The 16,283-nt window shown below is 38.4% G+C and overlaps 1 protein-coding gene across 48 annotated transcripts in view; it reads left to right on the forward strand.

Moving 5' to 3' along the window:
- NCOR1 (nuclear receptor corepressor 1) overlaps nucleotides 1-16,283 on the forward strand; it is a 191,217-nt gene that overhangs the window by 54,075 nt on the left and 120,859 nt on the right. For all 48 annotated transcript variants that reach the window (XM_074018641.1, XM_074018645.1, XM_074018652.1 and 45 more), the window contains 4 exons: nucleotides 1,817-1,999; nucleotides 8,559-8,672; nucleotides 14,573-14,629; nucleotides 15,970-16,022. In XM_074018641.1, the coding sequence (XP_073874742.1) occupies nucleotides 1,817-1,999; nucleotides 8,559-8,672; nucleotides 14,573-14,629; nucleotides 15,970-16,022 (407 nt within the window). The remainder of the gene's footprint in view (nucleotides 1-1,816; nucleotides 2,000-8,558; nucleotides 8,673-14,572; nucleotides 14,630-15,969; nucleotides 16,023-16,283) is intronic.

Below are 16,283 nucleotides of genomic sequence, written 5' to 3' on the forward strand. Positions count from 1 at the left end.
TTTATGCATTAACATTTCTAAGTTCTCAGGAGTATGCCATCTCATAATGAAAGAAAAAGGCTTCACAACACATGAAGACTTAGAAATATTTGAACATTCTGCATTTAGTTTTCATTTAGTGCAAGTAGTAGCTGGTTTAGTGAATTTAAGAACTGCTGTGCTTTTCACAGTGCTAGTGAAGATTTGAGCATTGAAAAGACAGTGTGAAGAAAATTTTCTTTTAACGTTGATAAAGGAGGGAGGGGGAGAAAAAAAGGTTGATAAAGATGGTTATATGCCAAATCTGATTTTTTTCTTTTCTTGAGATGGAGTCTCGCTCTGTCACCCATGCTTGAGTGCAGTAGTGCAATCTCAGCTCACTGCAACCTCTGCCTCCCGGGTTCAAGCCATTCTCCTGCCCCAGCCTCCCGAGTAGCTGGGACTACAGGTGCCCCCCACCACGCCCAGCTAATTTTTGTATTTTTTAGTAGATATGGGGTTTCACCATGTTGGTCAGGTTGGTCTCGAACTCCTGACTTCGTGACCTGTCTGCCTCAGCATCCCAAAGTGCTGGGATTACAGGCATGAGCCACTCTGCCCGGCCACTGATATTTTATTTAGATGAAACATACTGGTTTATTTTGGAAGCCAGTGACCTCAAGGATTTACATCTTAAGAGAGGAATCATAAACTCTAGGGCTTAAAGCTGCCAAAGATTGACTGTATGCCAGATGCAAAGGATACTGGAGCTCTAACTCTATTAAGTCTATTAGAATTGTTATTGTTTTTATTGGTGCTTTCCTTACAGAATTGTACAGGTTTTAGGGTATAGCCATAATCTTATTTTCCCAGAAGGCCTCTTAGATTCAGTGCATACTATTACAGAATTTGAGGCTTTTCATCAGTGTATAATTAGCTGAAATATCTGTACGAAGGTGTTTTGAAGCAGCTGTCCCGTTATCTCCTGTATACATTCTTGACTCACAACTATTGACTTTTCACAGTTCCTTAATCATTATTTAATACATTTTAGGGTTCTGTAATCCTGTGAACTCTCATTGCAGGTTTCTCATAGTCTAAGTAAAACTAGTTCTCTAAAATTTATCTGTTTTATAGTATTGCTTATATCTTTAGAGCAGACTGGAAATTAATAGGGTGTGTGTGGATGTGTGTTGGAGTGTAGTGGATTTTGGGTGAAGGGGCTTTCATTCTGGTACAGCTCTGCTGATTTGGAGGTACAGTGGGATGTTTTTGACTAAGGAAATGTTATGTATGCTGTAGTGTGGGCTTTATGAAATTAGGCCCAGAGATAGTAGCAACTGAAGTTCCTAGGTCACTTCTCTGACTTGTGTACCTCAGTTTTGGTTTGGAAAGCCTGAAAACTTTTGATAGGAACTCTTGGCCATGTTATAGTTGTTAAGTTGGGTAGGTACACAGGTTTTGCCTGGAATAATAATATTTCCCAACCACTTGTTCAGACCATTTGAAGAGCCATTGCAAGGAAATGGCTGAGAAGTTGGTATCTTCCTTTGTCGTGGTTGCATTATTTACCTATAAATTCTCTATAGTTTCGGTATTGTTACACTAGAGGCTGAACAACACTAACTCACCTCACTTTGTATAGCTTTTATGGTCTTCAAAATAGTACATGGTATATCTGAACTATGAGTGAGGTGTGAATTTGCATGTATGTGAATATGAAAGTTACTACTAAAAGTTTCATTAGAGACATAGTACACATGGCTCTGCTGTGGTTTAAAACTGACTTTTTCATTTAAGGCAATCTGGACTCTATTAGTTAGAAATAAATTGTTTTTCTTCGTTTTATTCTCTAAAGGATCCAGCATTCGGAGGCAAACATGAAGCTCCATCCTCTCCAATTTCGGGGCAACCATGTGGAGATGATCAAAATGCTTCACCTTCGAAACTTTCAAAGGAAGAGTTAATACAGAGTATGGATCGTGTAGATCGAGAAATTGCAAAAGTAGAACAGCAGATCCTTAAACTGAAAAAGAAACAAGTAAATGTCTTTGCTTAATATATTCTAAGAATGTATGTTTGTCTCCCTACAGAAGATATTTTTGAGTTTTCCATATTTTGAAACTTTACATAAAAGGAATCATGCCTTATATATTCTGACTTGCTGTTTTTTGTTACTATTGTGGTTTTCTTACATTCATTCATTTCCCTTGCTGCACTGTCTGATTATGTGATTGTAGAGGGTGAAATTTGTTTGTCCATTCTATTTTTTATTTTATTTTTTCCTATTCCATACAATGGTGCTGGTTTTTGGTTCACATGTAGAGGTTTTTCCAGGGCATGTGCCCAGGAATGGCAGTGCTTGGCCCAAGATTATGCACAGTGAACTATTTAATAGATGATACCAAATTTGCTAAGAAGTAACACCATTTTACATTCCCACTGGCAGCTTATGTGAGTACTGGTTTGTGCACATTCTTGCCTTTACTTGATATCGTTTTTTCAGATATGAGATAGTCTTCTCTGTGGTTTTGAAGGAGGTTGAGCTTATTTTCATTTGTTTATGGGTTATTTGGGTTCCTTATGTGCATTGTTCAAGTCTTTTGTCTATATTCTCCTATTTTGTCTTTGAAATTTTTAGGATTTCCTCAAGTCCCTTGTCAGATATGTATATAGAAGATTTGCCTAGTTTGTGGCCTGTCACTTCACTTTTAGCCAGTATTCACTCTAAGTGTACACTAAGTGCATTTTTTTTTTCTTCTGATTTGGAGTCTCACTCTGTCACCCAGGCTGGAGTGCAGTGGTGCGATCTTGGCTCACTGCAACCTCCGCTTCCCAGGTTCAAGCAATTCTCCTGCATCAGCTTCCTGAGTAGCTGGGACTATAGGCGCTTTAAATGCTTTTAATGTATTTGTAAAGTTGTACAGCTATCACCACTCTCTAATTCTAGAACATTTTTATCATTTCAAAAAGGAACTCCATACTTACTAGCGGTTATTCCCCATTTCCCCCTTTCCCCAGCCCCTGACAGCCACTAGCCTATTCTCTGTGGATTAGCATATGCCAAATATCAGAAAAAACAGAATCATAATGTGACCTCTTTGTTTGGCATCATTTATTTAGCATGTTGTCCTGATTCATCCATGTTGTATCTCGTCTCAGCACTTCATTACTTTTTATGCCTGAATCCCATTGCATGAGTATACTATGTTTTGTTTATCCATTCATTAGTTGATGGATATTTGAGTTGTGTTCATTTTTTGACTATGATTAATAATGTACTGTGATGAGATTCATGTACTCGTTTTTGTGTGGACGTATTTTTACAATTTTCTTTATATATCCAGGAGTGGGCATATGGTAAATCTATGTTTAAATTTTTGAAAAACTTCAAAACTGTTTTCCAAAGTCTCTGTACCATTTTATATTCTTACCAGCAGTGTATGGAGGTTCCATTTTTTCCTACCTCCTTGCCAACATCTGTTATTTTCCTTTTTTAAAAAAAATAGCCATCCTTATAGATGTGAAGTGGTATCTAGTTGTAGTTTTCATTTTCATGTCCTTAATGACTAATGATTTTGAGCATCATTTCATGTGCTGATTGGCCATATGTATATCTTTTTAGAGAAATGTTCATTTAGATTGTTTGCTCATTATTTAATTGGGTTGTCTTTTTGTTATTCTAAGAATTCTTTATATATTCTGGACATGAGTTCCTCGTCAGATGTATGACTTAATAGATATTTTCTCTCATTCTGTGGGTTCTTTTCCCTTTCTTGATAGTATCCTGTGATGTACAAAAGTTTTGAATTTTGATGAAGTCCAGTTTGTTTTTTCCTTTTGTCGCTCTTGCATTTGGTGTTGTATCTAAGACCCATTGCTTAATTCATGGTCACAGATTTATACCTATGTTTTCTTCTATAAATTTTATAGTTTTACCTCTTATATTTGGGTCTTTGATCCTGATAGTGTTTTTTTTTTTTTTTGGTGAACAGAATTTGTTTAGGTTTTATATGAAAACCCCCTGGGGTTATTAAGGTAGTTTTACTGTATTATTTTTAGAAGTTTTATAGTTTTGCTTCTCATCTTGTTCTTAATCCACTGAAAACTACATGTTGTATAGTCAGTGTTCATTTATATTTACCTATATATTTGTCTTCTTAAATGCTCACCATTTCTTCTCGCAACTCAAGTCTTCCATCTAGGGGAACACCCTTCTACTGAAGAACATCTCTTAGAACTTCCTTTAGTGAAGGTCTTTTAGTTGGCAAATTCAGTATTTGTTTGGTTTTTATGACTTAAATATTGTCTTATATTTGGCCTGTTTATTAAAAGATATATTAATTTGGTATGTAATTATCTTGTCTTAGTACATAGTCTTCTTGCTTCCACTTTTAAGACATTAGCTCTTGGTCTAAATCCGTATTCTTTAATGGATAATGTGAATTTTCTCTCTGGTTGTTTTCAATATATTCTTTTCTTTGGGGTTCCGTTATTTTTATGATGATATATTTAGGTGTTTTCTTTTCCTTTTAAATCTATCCAACTTGAGCTTCCTGAATATAAAGGGTGGAGTTTTTCATCACTTTGGGAAAATTCCAAGCCATTATCTTTTTTACAAAACCTTTCTAACCGTTTCTTGTTCTACTTAAAAAATTCCTGTTAGTTGTAACATCTTATCACTCTTGTCTTCCCTATCTCTTGTTTCTCTTTCTTATTTTTTACTTCTTTAGGCTTCATTCTGAGCAATTTCTTCAGCCTGTCTTCCAGTTTACATTTTCCTTTTCAATTATATGTAATCTGCTGTCAAATCTGTCTTCAGTTTCAACAATTATGTTTTTATTTCTGGAATTCCTGTTTGTTGTCCTTCTCAAATCTGCCTGGTCATTTTTTAAAACTTTTTTTTTTTTTTTTTTTTTGAGACAGAGTCTCGCTCTGTCACCCAGGCTGGAGTGCAGTGGCCGGATCTCAGCTCTCTGCAAGCTTTGCCTCCCGGGTTTACGCCATTCTCCTGCCTCAGCCTCCCGAGTAGCTGGGACTACAGGCGCCCGCCACCTCGCCCAGCTAGTTTTTTGTATTTTTTAGTAGAGACAGGGTTTTACCTTGTTAGCCAGGATGGTCTTGATCTCCTGACCTCGTGATCCGCCCGTCTCGGCCTCCCAAAGTGCTGGGATTACAGGCTTGAGCCATCGCGACTGGCCCTTTAAAACGTTTTTTTGCTTTCATTGAGTTGTATTAAATTTTTATTATATGCCCAACAATTCTAATTAAGTCTTTATTGGTTTGATTTTGCTGAGTCTCTTTTCTTTCTTTGTCCTTATTTTCTTTACTTGCACAATGGTAATAATCTAGTAATAACACCAACTAAATCACATGATTGTTTTATGAATTGAGATAATGAATATATTGCATAATATCTGGTACGTAGTAAATGTACATGCAATCCATTATAATAATTAGAAATAATGAAATACGGTATATGATTATTATGAAATGTACCAGAGCCACAAATTTTATTGAGAGATATAAAAGACAACTAGAGAAAACAAAGAAATATGCCATAGCTGAATGGAAACAGTAATAATACTGTGTGTTCATCTTGCATTAAATCATGTCTCATACAGTTTCAATAAAATTCCAATTAAATTTATTTTTAAAACATGGCAAATACATTGTAAAGTTAATGTAAAAGAACAACCAGGGCCAGGCTTGTTGGCTTGACCTATAATCCCAGCACTTTGGGAGGCTGAAGCAGGCCGGATCACCTGAGGTCAGGAGTTTGAGACCAGCCTGGCCAACATGGTGAAACCCCACCTCTACTAAAAATAGAAAAAATTAGCTGGGCGTGGTGGCGGGCGCCTGTAATCCCAGCTACTCTACTTGGGAGGCTGAGGCAGGAGAATCACTTGAACCCCGGAGGTGGAGGTTGCAGAGAGCCGAGATTGTGCCACTGTGCTCCAGCCTCGGCAAAAAGAGTGAGACTCCGTCTCAAAAAATCAAAACAAAACAAACAAAAAAACAAAAACAAATAGGTGAGGAGGGAGTGTGTGTGTATGTGTGTGTGTGTGTGTGTATTTGCTTTTAGCCTTTGAAGTGTAATGGTTTTGTCCCAGGGCTATTTGAGTACTAAGAACAAAGTGTGATGTGTTTATTCCTTAACAAAGATTCTTTTTTTTTTTTTTCTTTTTTTTTTTGAGACGGAGTCTCGCTCTGTTGACCAGGCTGGAGTGCAGTGGCTTGATCTTGGCTTACTGCAAGCTCCGCCTCCCGGGTTCACGCATTCTCCTGCCTCTCCCTCCGGAGTAGCTGGGACTACAGGCGCTTGCCACCGCACCGGGCTAATTTTTTTGTATTTTTAATAGAGACGGGATTTCACCGTGTTAGCCAGGATGGTCTCGATCTCCTGACCTCGATCTGCCCACCTCGGCCTCCCAAAGTGCTGGGATTACAGGCGTGAGCCACCGCGCCCGGCCTACAAGGATTCTAAAAGAAGGACTGAGGCAGGAGAATGGCATGAACCTGGGAGGCGCAGCTTGCAGTGAGCCGAGATGGTGCCACTACACTCCCACCTGGGCGACACAGCAAGACTTCGTCTCAAAAAAATAACAACAACAAAAAAATAATAAATAAATAAATAAAATAAGACCCTCTACGCAGGAAAGAAAGGGAATCATTGAAGAACCCTTTACCATAAAAATGATCTCAGAATTTCCAAATCTTTCTTTTGCTTATACAGATAACAGACTGCAAGAGTACTTATAATTCCAAAAAGTGGAAATGTTCCATACAGTTTACACTCTCTTGGTGGTTATTTATTATTATTTAAAAAATTTTTTTTTCAAATCAGGCAGCCTTCTGAGCCAGAATAGATTCAGAAACTCCCTCTTGGTGTATTTTTATGCTTTCATTTGGACATGGTCTGATTTAGAGTACTGGGAGCTTTGACTATCACCCTTATTTATTTTATTTTTTTGAGACGGAGTCTCCCCTTGTCACCTAGGCTGGAGTACAATGGTGTGATCTTGGCTTACTGCAACCTCCACCTCCTGGGTTCAAGCGATTCTTCTGCCTCGGCCTCCTGAGTAGGTGGGGTTACAGGTGTGCGCCACCACGCTGAGCTAATTTTTTGTATCTTTAGTAGAGATGGAATTTCACCATGTTGGCCAGGCTGGTCTTGAACTCCTGGGCTCAAGTGATCCACCTTCTTGTTCTCCCAAAGTGCTGGGATTACAGATGTGAGCCATTGCACCCAGCCTGTCAGTCTTATTTAGTAGTGTAGATCATTTTTTCCTATAGGCTATACTAGACTTAACCTTTATTTGTCTTTACCTAATTTTTCTTTTATCATGTTAGACAGTGAACTTATGCTAAATTTATTCATGTGGATATTTTTAAAGCATTAACTAGGTATCAGGCACTGGTTTAGGTGTTGAAAAAAAGCAGTAGACAAAGCAGACAAGTCCCTGCTTGCTTCACTGGTAATACTGGATAATATTTAAAATTTATAGTTGTAATATGCTTTATATATATGTTAAGTCATTTAGTCTTTTCAAAAAACTATGATAGGTAGTATTATTATCCCTACTTTATTTATGAGTAGTTTAGGTGTTTGCTTAATATTGACTTAAGGGAGCCAGGCATGGTGGCTCACACGGGTAATCCCAGCACTTTGGGAGGCCAAGGTGGGTGGATCACCTGAGGTCAGGAGTTCGAGACCAGGCTCACCAACATGGTGAAACCCCGTCTCTACTAAAAAAAAAATACAAAAACTAGCCGGGCATGGTGGTGGGCGCCTGTAATCCCAGCTACTCAGGAGACTGAGGCAGGACCAGGCTTGAACCCTGGAGGCGGAGGTTGCAGTGAGCACCATTGCACTCCAGACTTGGTGACAGAGCAAGACTCCATCTCAAAAAAAAAAAGAAAAAAAGAAAAAAAGAAAAAAAAAGATTGACCTAAGTACCCAGAAAGTTTCCTAGGATCACACCACCTATAAAGGGTGACCCTGAGGCTCAAACTCAGGCACGCTAATACAGTTAGCTTTTTCTTTATACTTGCGCACACCAACAGTCTATATTTTTGTAGTTTTGTTGATTGCCCTTTGACTGGAGCACTGTAACATGTGAAGGTTGGGTGTTGAGGGTGGCATGGTGCCATGCTGAGTTAAGGATTAACCCTTGAACTCCTTTCTACCATATTCTGCCCAGCAAATATTAATGTATACTGTGTATCTATAACATATAAGAGTGTTTTTTCAGTGCTGTCAAAGGTCATTGTGATAGAGGTATGTAGAGTACCTTCATTAAATTTAATTTCTCTTATTATTTTGCTTTAAGTTTGTCAGAATTAAAATCTTAAAGGATGCTTCCTCTTATTTATTTATTTTTTTAACTCTGTGTCTTATGAAAATTTGTGTTGTTTGATTATGAAATAAATCTGGTTAATTCTCTTTGAGCTCTTGGTCCATGAGACCTTTGTGGATTAATTGGTTACCCTACAGAATCTACAAGCAAAGCTTAGTAGCCTGTGTTATCTCCAGCGGTTAATCACTGCTGGGTGTGGTGTGCAGCATATGCTTAATTCTTTCTTTCTGGATCTCTCAGCAACAGCTTGAAGAAGAAGCAGCTAAACCTCCTGAGCCTGAGAAGCCCGTGTCCCCTCCTCCTGTGGAGCAGAAACACCGCAGTATTGTCCAAATTATTTATGATGAGAATCGGGTAAGCTCATACCATCTCTGGCAGCACAGGCCTTTAAACCCACTTGACTCTGCCCTTTTCAGTTTTGAATGTATGCTGGTATAATTTTAATTTTATTAAAACCTGATTTCTTTTATAATTTTCAATGTTCATAACTTTGGCTGACTGAAGCTTGGTGTTTTTTTCCTTGTCAATTGAAAGAAAGTTTACAGTTGTGCTTTAAATTATGTAATATTTCATTTTACATTATACATTATATAAATATTTAATCAGTAAAATTTTGTCAGCTGAGTCTACTATTGTATGAATACTGGCAAGGAAGTTTGGTAGCACATAATACAAAACAACCATTCTGCAATTTTTCATATAATAAATGATGTTTAATGCTGACTACTGATAACATTTTAGTAAAGATAGGTCATTGTATGTGGAAATGAACTTTCTTATCAGCATTAGTTCACAGTCCAATGTAGTTGGGCTGTGGTTTGAACTTCAGTTAAAAAGTTCAAGGCGGGGCATGGTGGCTCACTTGAGGTCAGGAGTTCGAGACCAGCCTGGCCAACATGGAGAAACCCCGTGTCTACTAAAAATACAAAAATTAGCCAAGTGTGATGGTGCATGCCTGTAGTCCCAGCTACTCGAGAGGCTGCGGCGGGAGAATCGGTTGCACCCAGGAGGTAGAGGTTGTAGTGAGCTGAGATTGAGCCACTTCATCCCAGCTGTTTGGGTCTGTTTGGACAACAGACCAAAACTCAGGTCTCAAAAAAAAAAAAAAAAACCAGTTCAAGGTAGATTTTGACCTTTAGGTAGACTTTGCTTTTTTAGGTTTACTTTCATACTCTTAATTAAAAATGTTCATGGATTCAGAAAAGCCAGCCATGAATTCTATGAATCATTTTTGTAATATCAAAATTAGTTTTGGCCAGAATATAGCCCAGGAACTAGCTGTTAGAGGGAAACTGATTTTACCTCAACATGAAGAAAGTGTTTAACAGTGGGCTTCCAGAAGTCCTCAGTGCAAAAGATGATAATATGCTCTATACTGTGGGATAGAATAGGCTTTTTAGCTAAAGGTGTGATCATCAGGTAAAATTTGGGATTGTTGTTTTGATTTATTTGATTTGTAGTGAGTGGATTCATCTGTCAGTGTATCTTACACATACAGTCTGTAACTTTATAGTAGTCCACAGCCTAAAGGAAATTGACCTTAAGTGAAGCAATTGTGAATTAATAAATATTTATGCACATGTACTCCTGAACTTAAAAGCTAAAGAAATAAACATTTATAGGAATGATCTTGGATTTAGATATACATGTATCAAGTAGATTACTGAGAGTCATCAGAAATATACTTATGGTAATGGTAAGTGTTATGGGCAGGTAAAAATACGGGCAATTAACATTATTTTCTTGGCTGGGTTCAACATTTGTCCAATTTATTGTATGGCCACAACAGTCTACATGAAGATAAATCCAGTAAAGAAAGGGAAGGAGGTGACCATGCCTAAGATGGGGGCTGTGGCCCAGGATATACAGTTGCTCCCTTGTTTAAGAAAAGCCCAAAATAGGGGTTTTATGTGAAATCTCTGATTTGTTTAAAAAAAAAAAAAGTCCTCTGCATAGCTGCAAAACACTTTTGTGGGCTCATGGGCTTCATAGCCAGTTTGTGACTGTGACCTCAGGGATAAAGTAAATAGGCATTAGTGGGGATACCAATGGAGATTTGATAGTTGTTTTTTTTTTTTTTTTAAGTTTTATAACTTTTTTTTTTTTTTAGTATGAATTATTTTTCAAATACATTGGATTTGGTAATAATTATTAATGGATCTAATTTATTAATGAGCCTTTTCTTACAATATTAGTCAATTCTGTGGTTGCCTCACTGAGATTTGAGGACTGAATACTATTGAACAAGATCTGATCTGATAGAGAATTTAATTTGTGTTTAATTTTTATATACAGATGTTTTTATTAGTATAGTGTTTCTTGGTGCACATTAGCAAAACTTGAAAACTACTTTTACACCTCTTCTTTCTGTTTTAACATGTCCATATTTGGTTTGTTGTTTATTCTATGAAGAAAACCAAATCTGAAATCTGTTTTAGTATTAGACTTGCCTTCCTACAGTGAAGATTTTTTCTAACCCACAGCAACTATAGAAGTCATCTTTCTTTTCCTTTTTTTCTTTTATTTTTCTTCTCCACCCTCTCCTATTCTCCCTCTCCCTCTTCTCCTCCCTCTCCTTTCCTTTCCTTCTTTTCTTTTCTTCTTCTTCTTTTTTTTTTTTTGAGACAGAATTTTGCTTTGTCCCCAAGGCTGGAGTGCTGTGGCGCAATCTCGGCTCACTGCAACCTCTGCCTCCCAGGTTCAAGCAATTCTCCTGTGTCAGCCTCCCAAGTAATTGGGATTACAGGTGTGAACCACCACACTCAGCTAATTTTTGTATTTTTAGTAGAGACGGGGTTTCGCCATGTTGGCCAGGCTGGTCTTGAACTCCTGGGCTCAAGTCATCTACCCATCTCGGCCTCCCAAAGTGTTGGGATTACAGACGTCAGCCACTGCACCCGGCCTCTTTTATTCCTTAACAGACAGGGTCTCACTAGGTCTTGAACTCCTGGCTTCAAATGATCCTCCTGCCTCAGTCTCCCAAAGTACTGAGATTACACATGTGAGCCCCCATGCCTGGTCTCATCTCTTTTTTATGTATGTTTTATACATGTACCTGTGCAGTTTCACAATTGTAACAGGGAGCTCCCGGAGGGAAGGAGGAGAGCACAGTGGGCCTAGAACCCAGTCTTTCTCATATGTACTCTCCAAGGCTTTTTCTGCCCCAATATGCTCCCTTTGAAAGGCCCTCCCTGTCTCTTTAGCATTTTTTAATGAATGAGCATATCTGTTTCAGCGCCATAGGCAAGGAAGAAAGGGGTGATTACAGAAGTACACCTCCCTCTTATTCATTGTGTGACATCGGTCTACACTAGTTGGAATTAAGCCAAGTGTAGCTTAAGAGATCGAGGGACCGTTTCTTTTATTTAGAAAGTTAGTGGGAGGAAAAAAACTGCCCCAAAGTGTTAATTTTAAAGTTGACTTCCTGAGAAAAGTCGACTTGCATCATAGTTAAATTTCAGTCTAAGTTTGTTTAGTCTCTAAACAGACTATTTTTAACAGTTCTATTTGATATTACCCTATCAGTTGTAAGTTCCAAAAATATTTGTAAATATACTAATTTCAGAAGAATAATACATATAGAAAGGTGATTATTGGGCTCTACTAGAGAAATTTGCAGAATATCGTGTGTGTGTGTGTGTGTGTGTGTGTGTGTGTGTGTGTAAAAAAATTTTTTTTTTTTTTTGAGGCGGAGCCTTGTTCTGTTGCCCAGGCTGGAGTGCAGTGGCACGATCTTGGCTCACTGAAACCTCTGCCTCCCGGTTTCAAGTGATTCTCCCGCCTCAGCCTCCCAAGTAGCTGGGATTATAGGCACCTGCCACCTTGCCTGGCTAATTTTTGCATTTTTAGTAGAGACCGGGTTTCGCCATATTTTTAGGCTGGTCTTGAACTCCTGACCTCAAGTGATCCACCTGCCTCAGCCTCCCAAAGTGTTGGTATTACAGGCATGAGCCACCGCAACCTGCCTTGTTTATATTTTGATGGGTTGATTTGCAAGAGAATGTGACATCAGAAGAAAGAAAAGGGTGATGGTAGGAAGTATATTCTGTGCCAGCACCTCTGGTCATCTAGGCCAGCATCCTAGGAATTATCCAGTTCTCTCTCTTTGCCTCTTCATGTATGTTGAGGTAATCAATGAAGAGTGTTAGTCCCACCTCCTATATGTTGGTCTGGTCTTGCGCTGCTTTCCTCTACCTTTATCATTAGCTTAATTTGAGCCTTCATCTCCCACACAGTTATTGAGTCTCACTCTTCAGTCTTTTTTTTTTTTTTTTTTGAGACGGAGTCTCACTTTGTCGCCCAGGCTGGAGTGCAGTAGCGAGATCTGGGCTCACTGCAAGCTCCGCCTCCCGGGTTCACGCTATTCTCCTGCCTCAGCCTCCCGAGTAGCTGGGACTACAGGCGCCCGCCACCTCGCCTGGCTAGTTTTTCGTATTTTTTAGTAGAGACGGGGTTTCACCGTGTTAGCCAGGATGGTCTCGATCTCCTGACCTCATGATCCGCCCATCTCGGCCTCCCAAAGTGCTGGGATTACAGGCTTGAGCCACCGCGCCCGGCCTCAGTCTTTTCTTGCTAACCCATCTTTCATATTTTCTCCCATTTAACGATTCTCCAAATAGAACCTTTTGATGATTTCCCACTTTATACAGAATAGCCCAAGCTTTTATTGATGTTTACATGCTTACCCGTCTGGCCCTTTCCCCATACTCTTTTCTTAGTAATATTCCACCAGAGGAGGTTTTGGATGTTCTCTTGTTAGTAATATATTTACCCCACTATGTTGCCCCTGCTGTCACGTGGCCCCGTGTTTTGTCTTTTCTGCCGAGCACACTCTTACCTCAAGCCCCAGTTCAAGTATCATTTTCTCTAGGAAAACTTTCAAGACTCCTCATCTTCCTATGGTGGGAAGGCTTATCTTATTCATTATTTTCTTAGTGTCTAGCGAGTGCTTGGCACATAGAACATACCGAACATATGTTTGAAGTGTTGTTTACTTATGTCTGTAGACTTAGAATACAAATTCTAATACGAACATATGAGGGTCTTAAGTTAAAATTTTTGTTGCCAAAATATTGATTGATTAATCTTAGCAAGGGAAGATTTCTGCTAGTTAACACTTTGGTCTAGATTATTTTGCTTTTGAAAATAGCAACTGGGGCCGGGCACGGTGGCTCACGCCTGTAATCCCAGCACTTTGGGAGGCCGAGGCGGATGGATCACAAGGTCAAGAGATCGAGACCATCCTGGCTAACACGGTGAAACCCCATCTCTACTAAAAATACAAAAAATTAGCCGGGCGTGGTGGCAGGTGCCTGTAGTCCCAGCTACTCGGGAGGCTGAGGCAGGAGAATGGCGTGAACCCAGGAGGTGGAGCTGGCAGTGAGCCGAGATCGCTCCACTGCACTCTAACCTGGGCGACAGAGCGAGACTCCATCTCAAAAAAAAAAAAAAAAATAGCAACTGGGTGCTGTGGTTCACACCTGTAATGGAAGAGCTTTTGGAGGCTGAGTTGGGGACATTATTTGAGTCCAGGAAGTTGAGGCTGCAGTGAGCTATGATGGTGCTATTGTGTTCCAGCCTGGGTGACAGAGTGAGACCCTGTCTCAAAAAAAAAAAGGGGGGCGGGGGGGGGGAATAGCATGTTACAAATACATATAATTCAGCATTTTTTAACTACTGAGCACTTTGAATAATTCAAATTAGCGGTTTTCTTTGTTGTTCAGCTATTACTAAGGATTCCTTGTGAGTAGAAAATTAGCTCATTAACAGCTTTTCTTCAAGGAGATCAGTGTGGCTTACCACAGTAAAGAGTGGCCATTTTATGGTATTTTATTGCTTTAAAAAGTTTCTGTTAGAGATAATATGAGTTAAAGTATGTAGAATGTTGGGGGATTTATTTCTAATAGTGAATTTTCATTCCCTCTCTCCAGATTTTTAATATAATTATTTGCTTTTTAAAAACTTGTCAATTCTTCAGGCATTGCTTTCAATACAAATGTTAAGTTTTGACTGAATTTGGTGAGGAAAGCTATGAAAATACAATTTCAGAGTTTTTTTTATCATTGTAACTACAAATTAAGAAAAAATAAAAAATAATTGGAACATATTTCAGCCTATCATATAGAAGAAGGATATTTGGAAATAAGGATAAGTTCATCTATAGATTAGTCTTAGATAAATATTTTTAAATAATGATTTTGCACTTAGATAATGTAATTTTTAATTATATGATACAACAATGTCTTTATCTCTAGAAAAAAGCAGAAGAAGCTCATAAAATTTTTGAAGGTCTTGGCCCAAAAGTTGAACTGGTAAGTAAGAAATTACTTTTTTCATTTGCAGTGATTTTATTTTATTTTTTTTTGGTAGTTTTTCTTGGGATAAGATGGAATATGATCCATTTATTTTGGGATAAGAGAGATGTAGCTGAGCAGAGTTTGAGATGAAGTTTAAAGTAATGATGAGTGAACTTGGTTACCTTTGCAGACCTTTGCAGAAGCATCATCCTGGGCTTGTTTTTGCTTGAGCAGCTATTTAATCCTTCCAGGTAGAATGAGAATTAAGAACAGAATTAGAAAACTCTTTGAATGTTACTGTTAAAATAGTGACAATGGTTAATACTCCTGAGTATTAGGGAATATTAATACTTTGAAATTAAAAATGTGCATAAATATACTTATTATGGGAAACAATGGATTTATAAACTGTATTGTGGGAGTGACAGGAGATGGGATTAACAGTTATTGAGGGAATCTAAAAGTTAGGAGGTTTTGCCACAATGAGGTACCATCTCATACTAGTTAGAATGGTGATCATTAAAAAGTCAGGAAACAACTGGTGCTGGAGAGGATGTGGACTAATAGGAACACTTTTACACTGTTGGTGGGAGTGTAAACTAGTTCAGCCATTGTGGAAGACAGTGTGGCAATTCCTCGAGGATCTGGAACTAGAAATACCATTTGACCCAGCGATCCCATTACTGGGTATATACCCAAAGGATTATAAATCATGCTACTATAAAGACACATGCACATGTATGTTTGTTGCGGCACTATTCACAATAGCAAAGACTTGGAACCAACCCAGATGTCCATCAATGATAGACTGGATTAAGAAAATGTGGCCCATATACACCATGGAATGCTATGCAGCCATAAAAAAGGATGAGTTCATGTCCTTTGTAGGGACATGGAGGAAGCTGGAAACCATCATTCTGAGCAAACTATCGCAAGGACAGAAAACCAAACACCGTATGTTCTCACTCATAGGTGGGAATTGAACAATGAGAACACTTGGACACAGGGTGGGAAACATCACACACTGGGGCCTGTCGTGGGGTGGGGAATGGGGGAGGAATAGCATTAGGAGAAATACCTAATGTAAATGACAAGTTAATTGGTACAGCAAACCAACACAGCACATGTATACGTATGTAACAAACCTGCACGTTGTGCGCGTGTACCCTAGAACTTAAAGTATAATTAAAAAAATAAGTAAATAAAAAAAATAGAAGTTTGGAGGTTTTGGTAGGGCATGTTATTGTGTAGATCCATTAGTACTTTACCTGTGCTTACATTAAAATTATGTTTCTTTGTCTCTTCATAGATATATGTACAACATTTTATATATAAATATTTGATTTCTTTTATAGCCACTCTATAACCAGCCATCAGATACCAAGGTGTACCATGAGAACATCAAGACGTAAGTATTGATCATCTTTGGAGTTCTTCAATTAAAGACCATATATTCTATAAAGAGATCATTTTTGTTATCTGCTGACATTATTATAATATAGTGTAGGTATGTTTTAGATTTGTGTAATTTGCTGTCGTTTTACTATATGTTATCTTCCTCTGGCTTCTTGGGGGTTGGGGTAACAGCTTTGAGTTTCCGAGGCCAAAAAATGAAATAAATTATTGCATAAAACTAGCTGGTTTTATAATCTGCTAGTAAAAAAGGTGG

The sequence above is a fragment of the Macaca fascicularis genome, chromosome 16 (genome assembly GCF_037993035.2).
Source record: "Macaca fascicularis isolate 582-1 chromosome 16, T2T-MFA8v1.1".
Classification (NCBI taxonomy): Eukaryota; Metazoa; Chordata; class Mammalia; order Primates; family Cercopithecidae; genus Macaca; species Macaca fascicularis.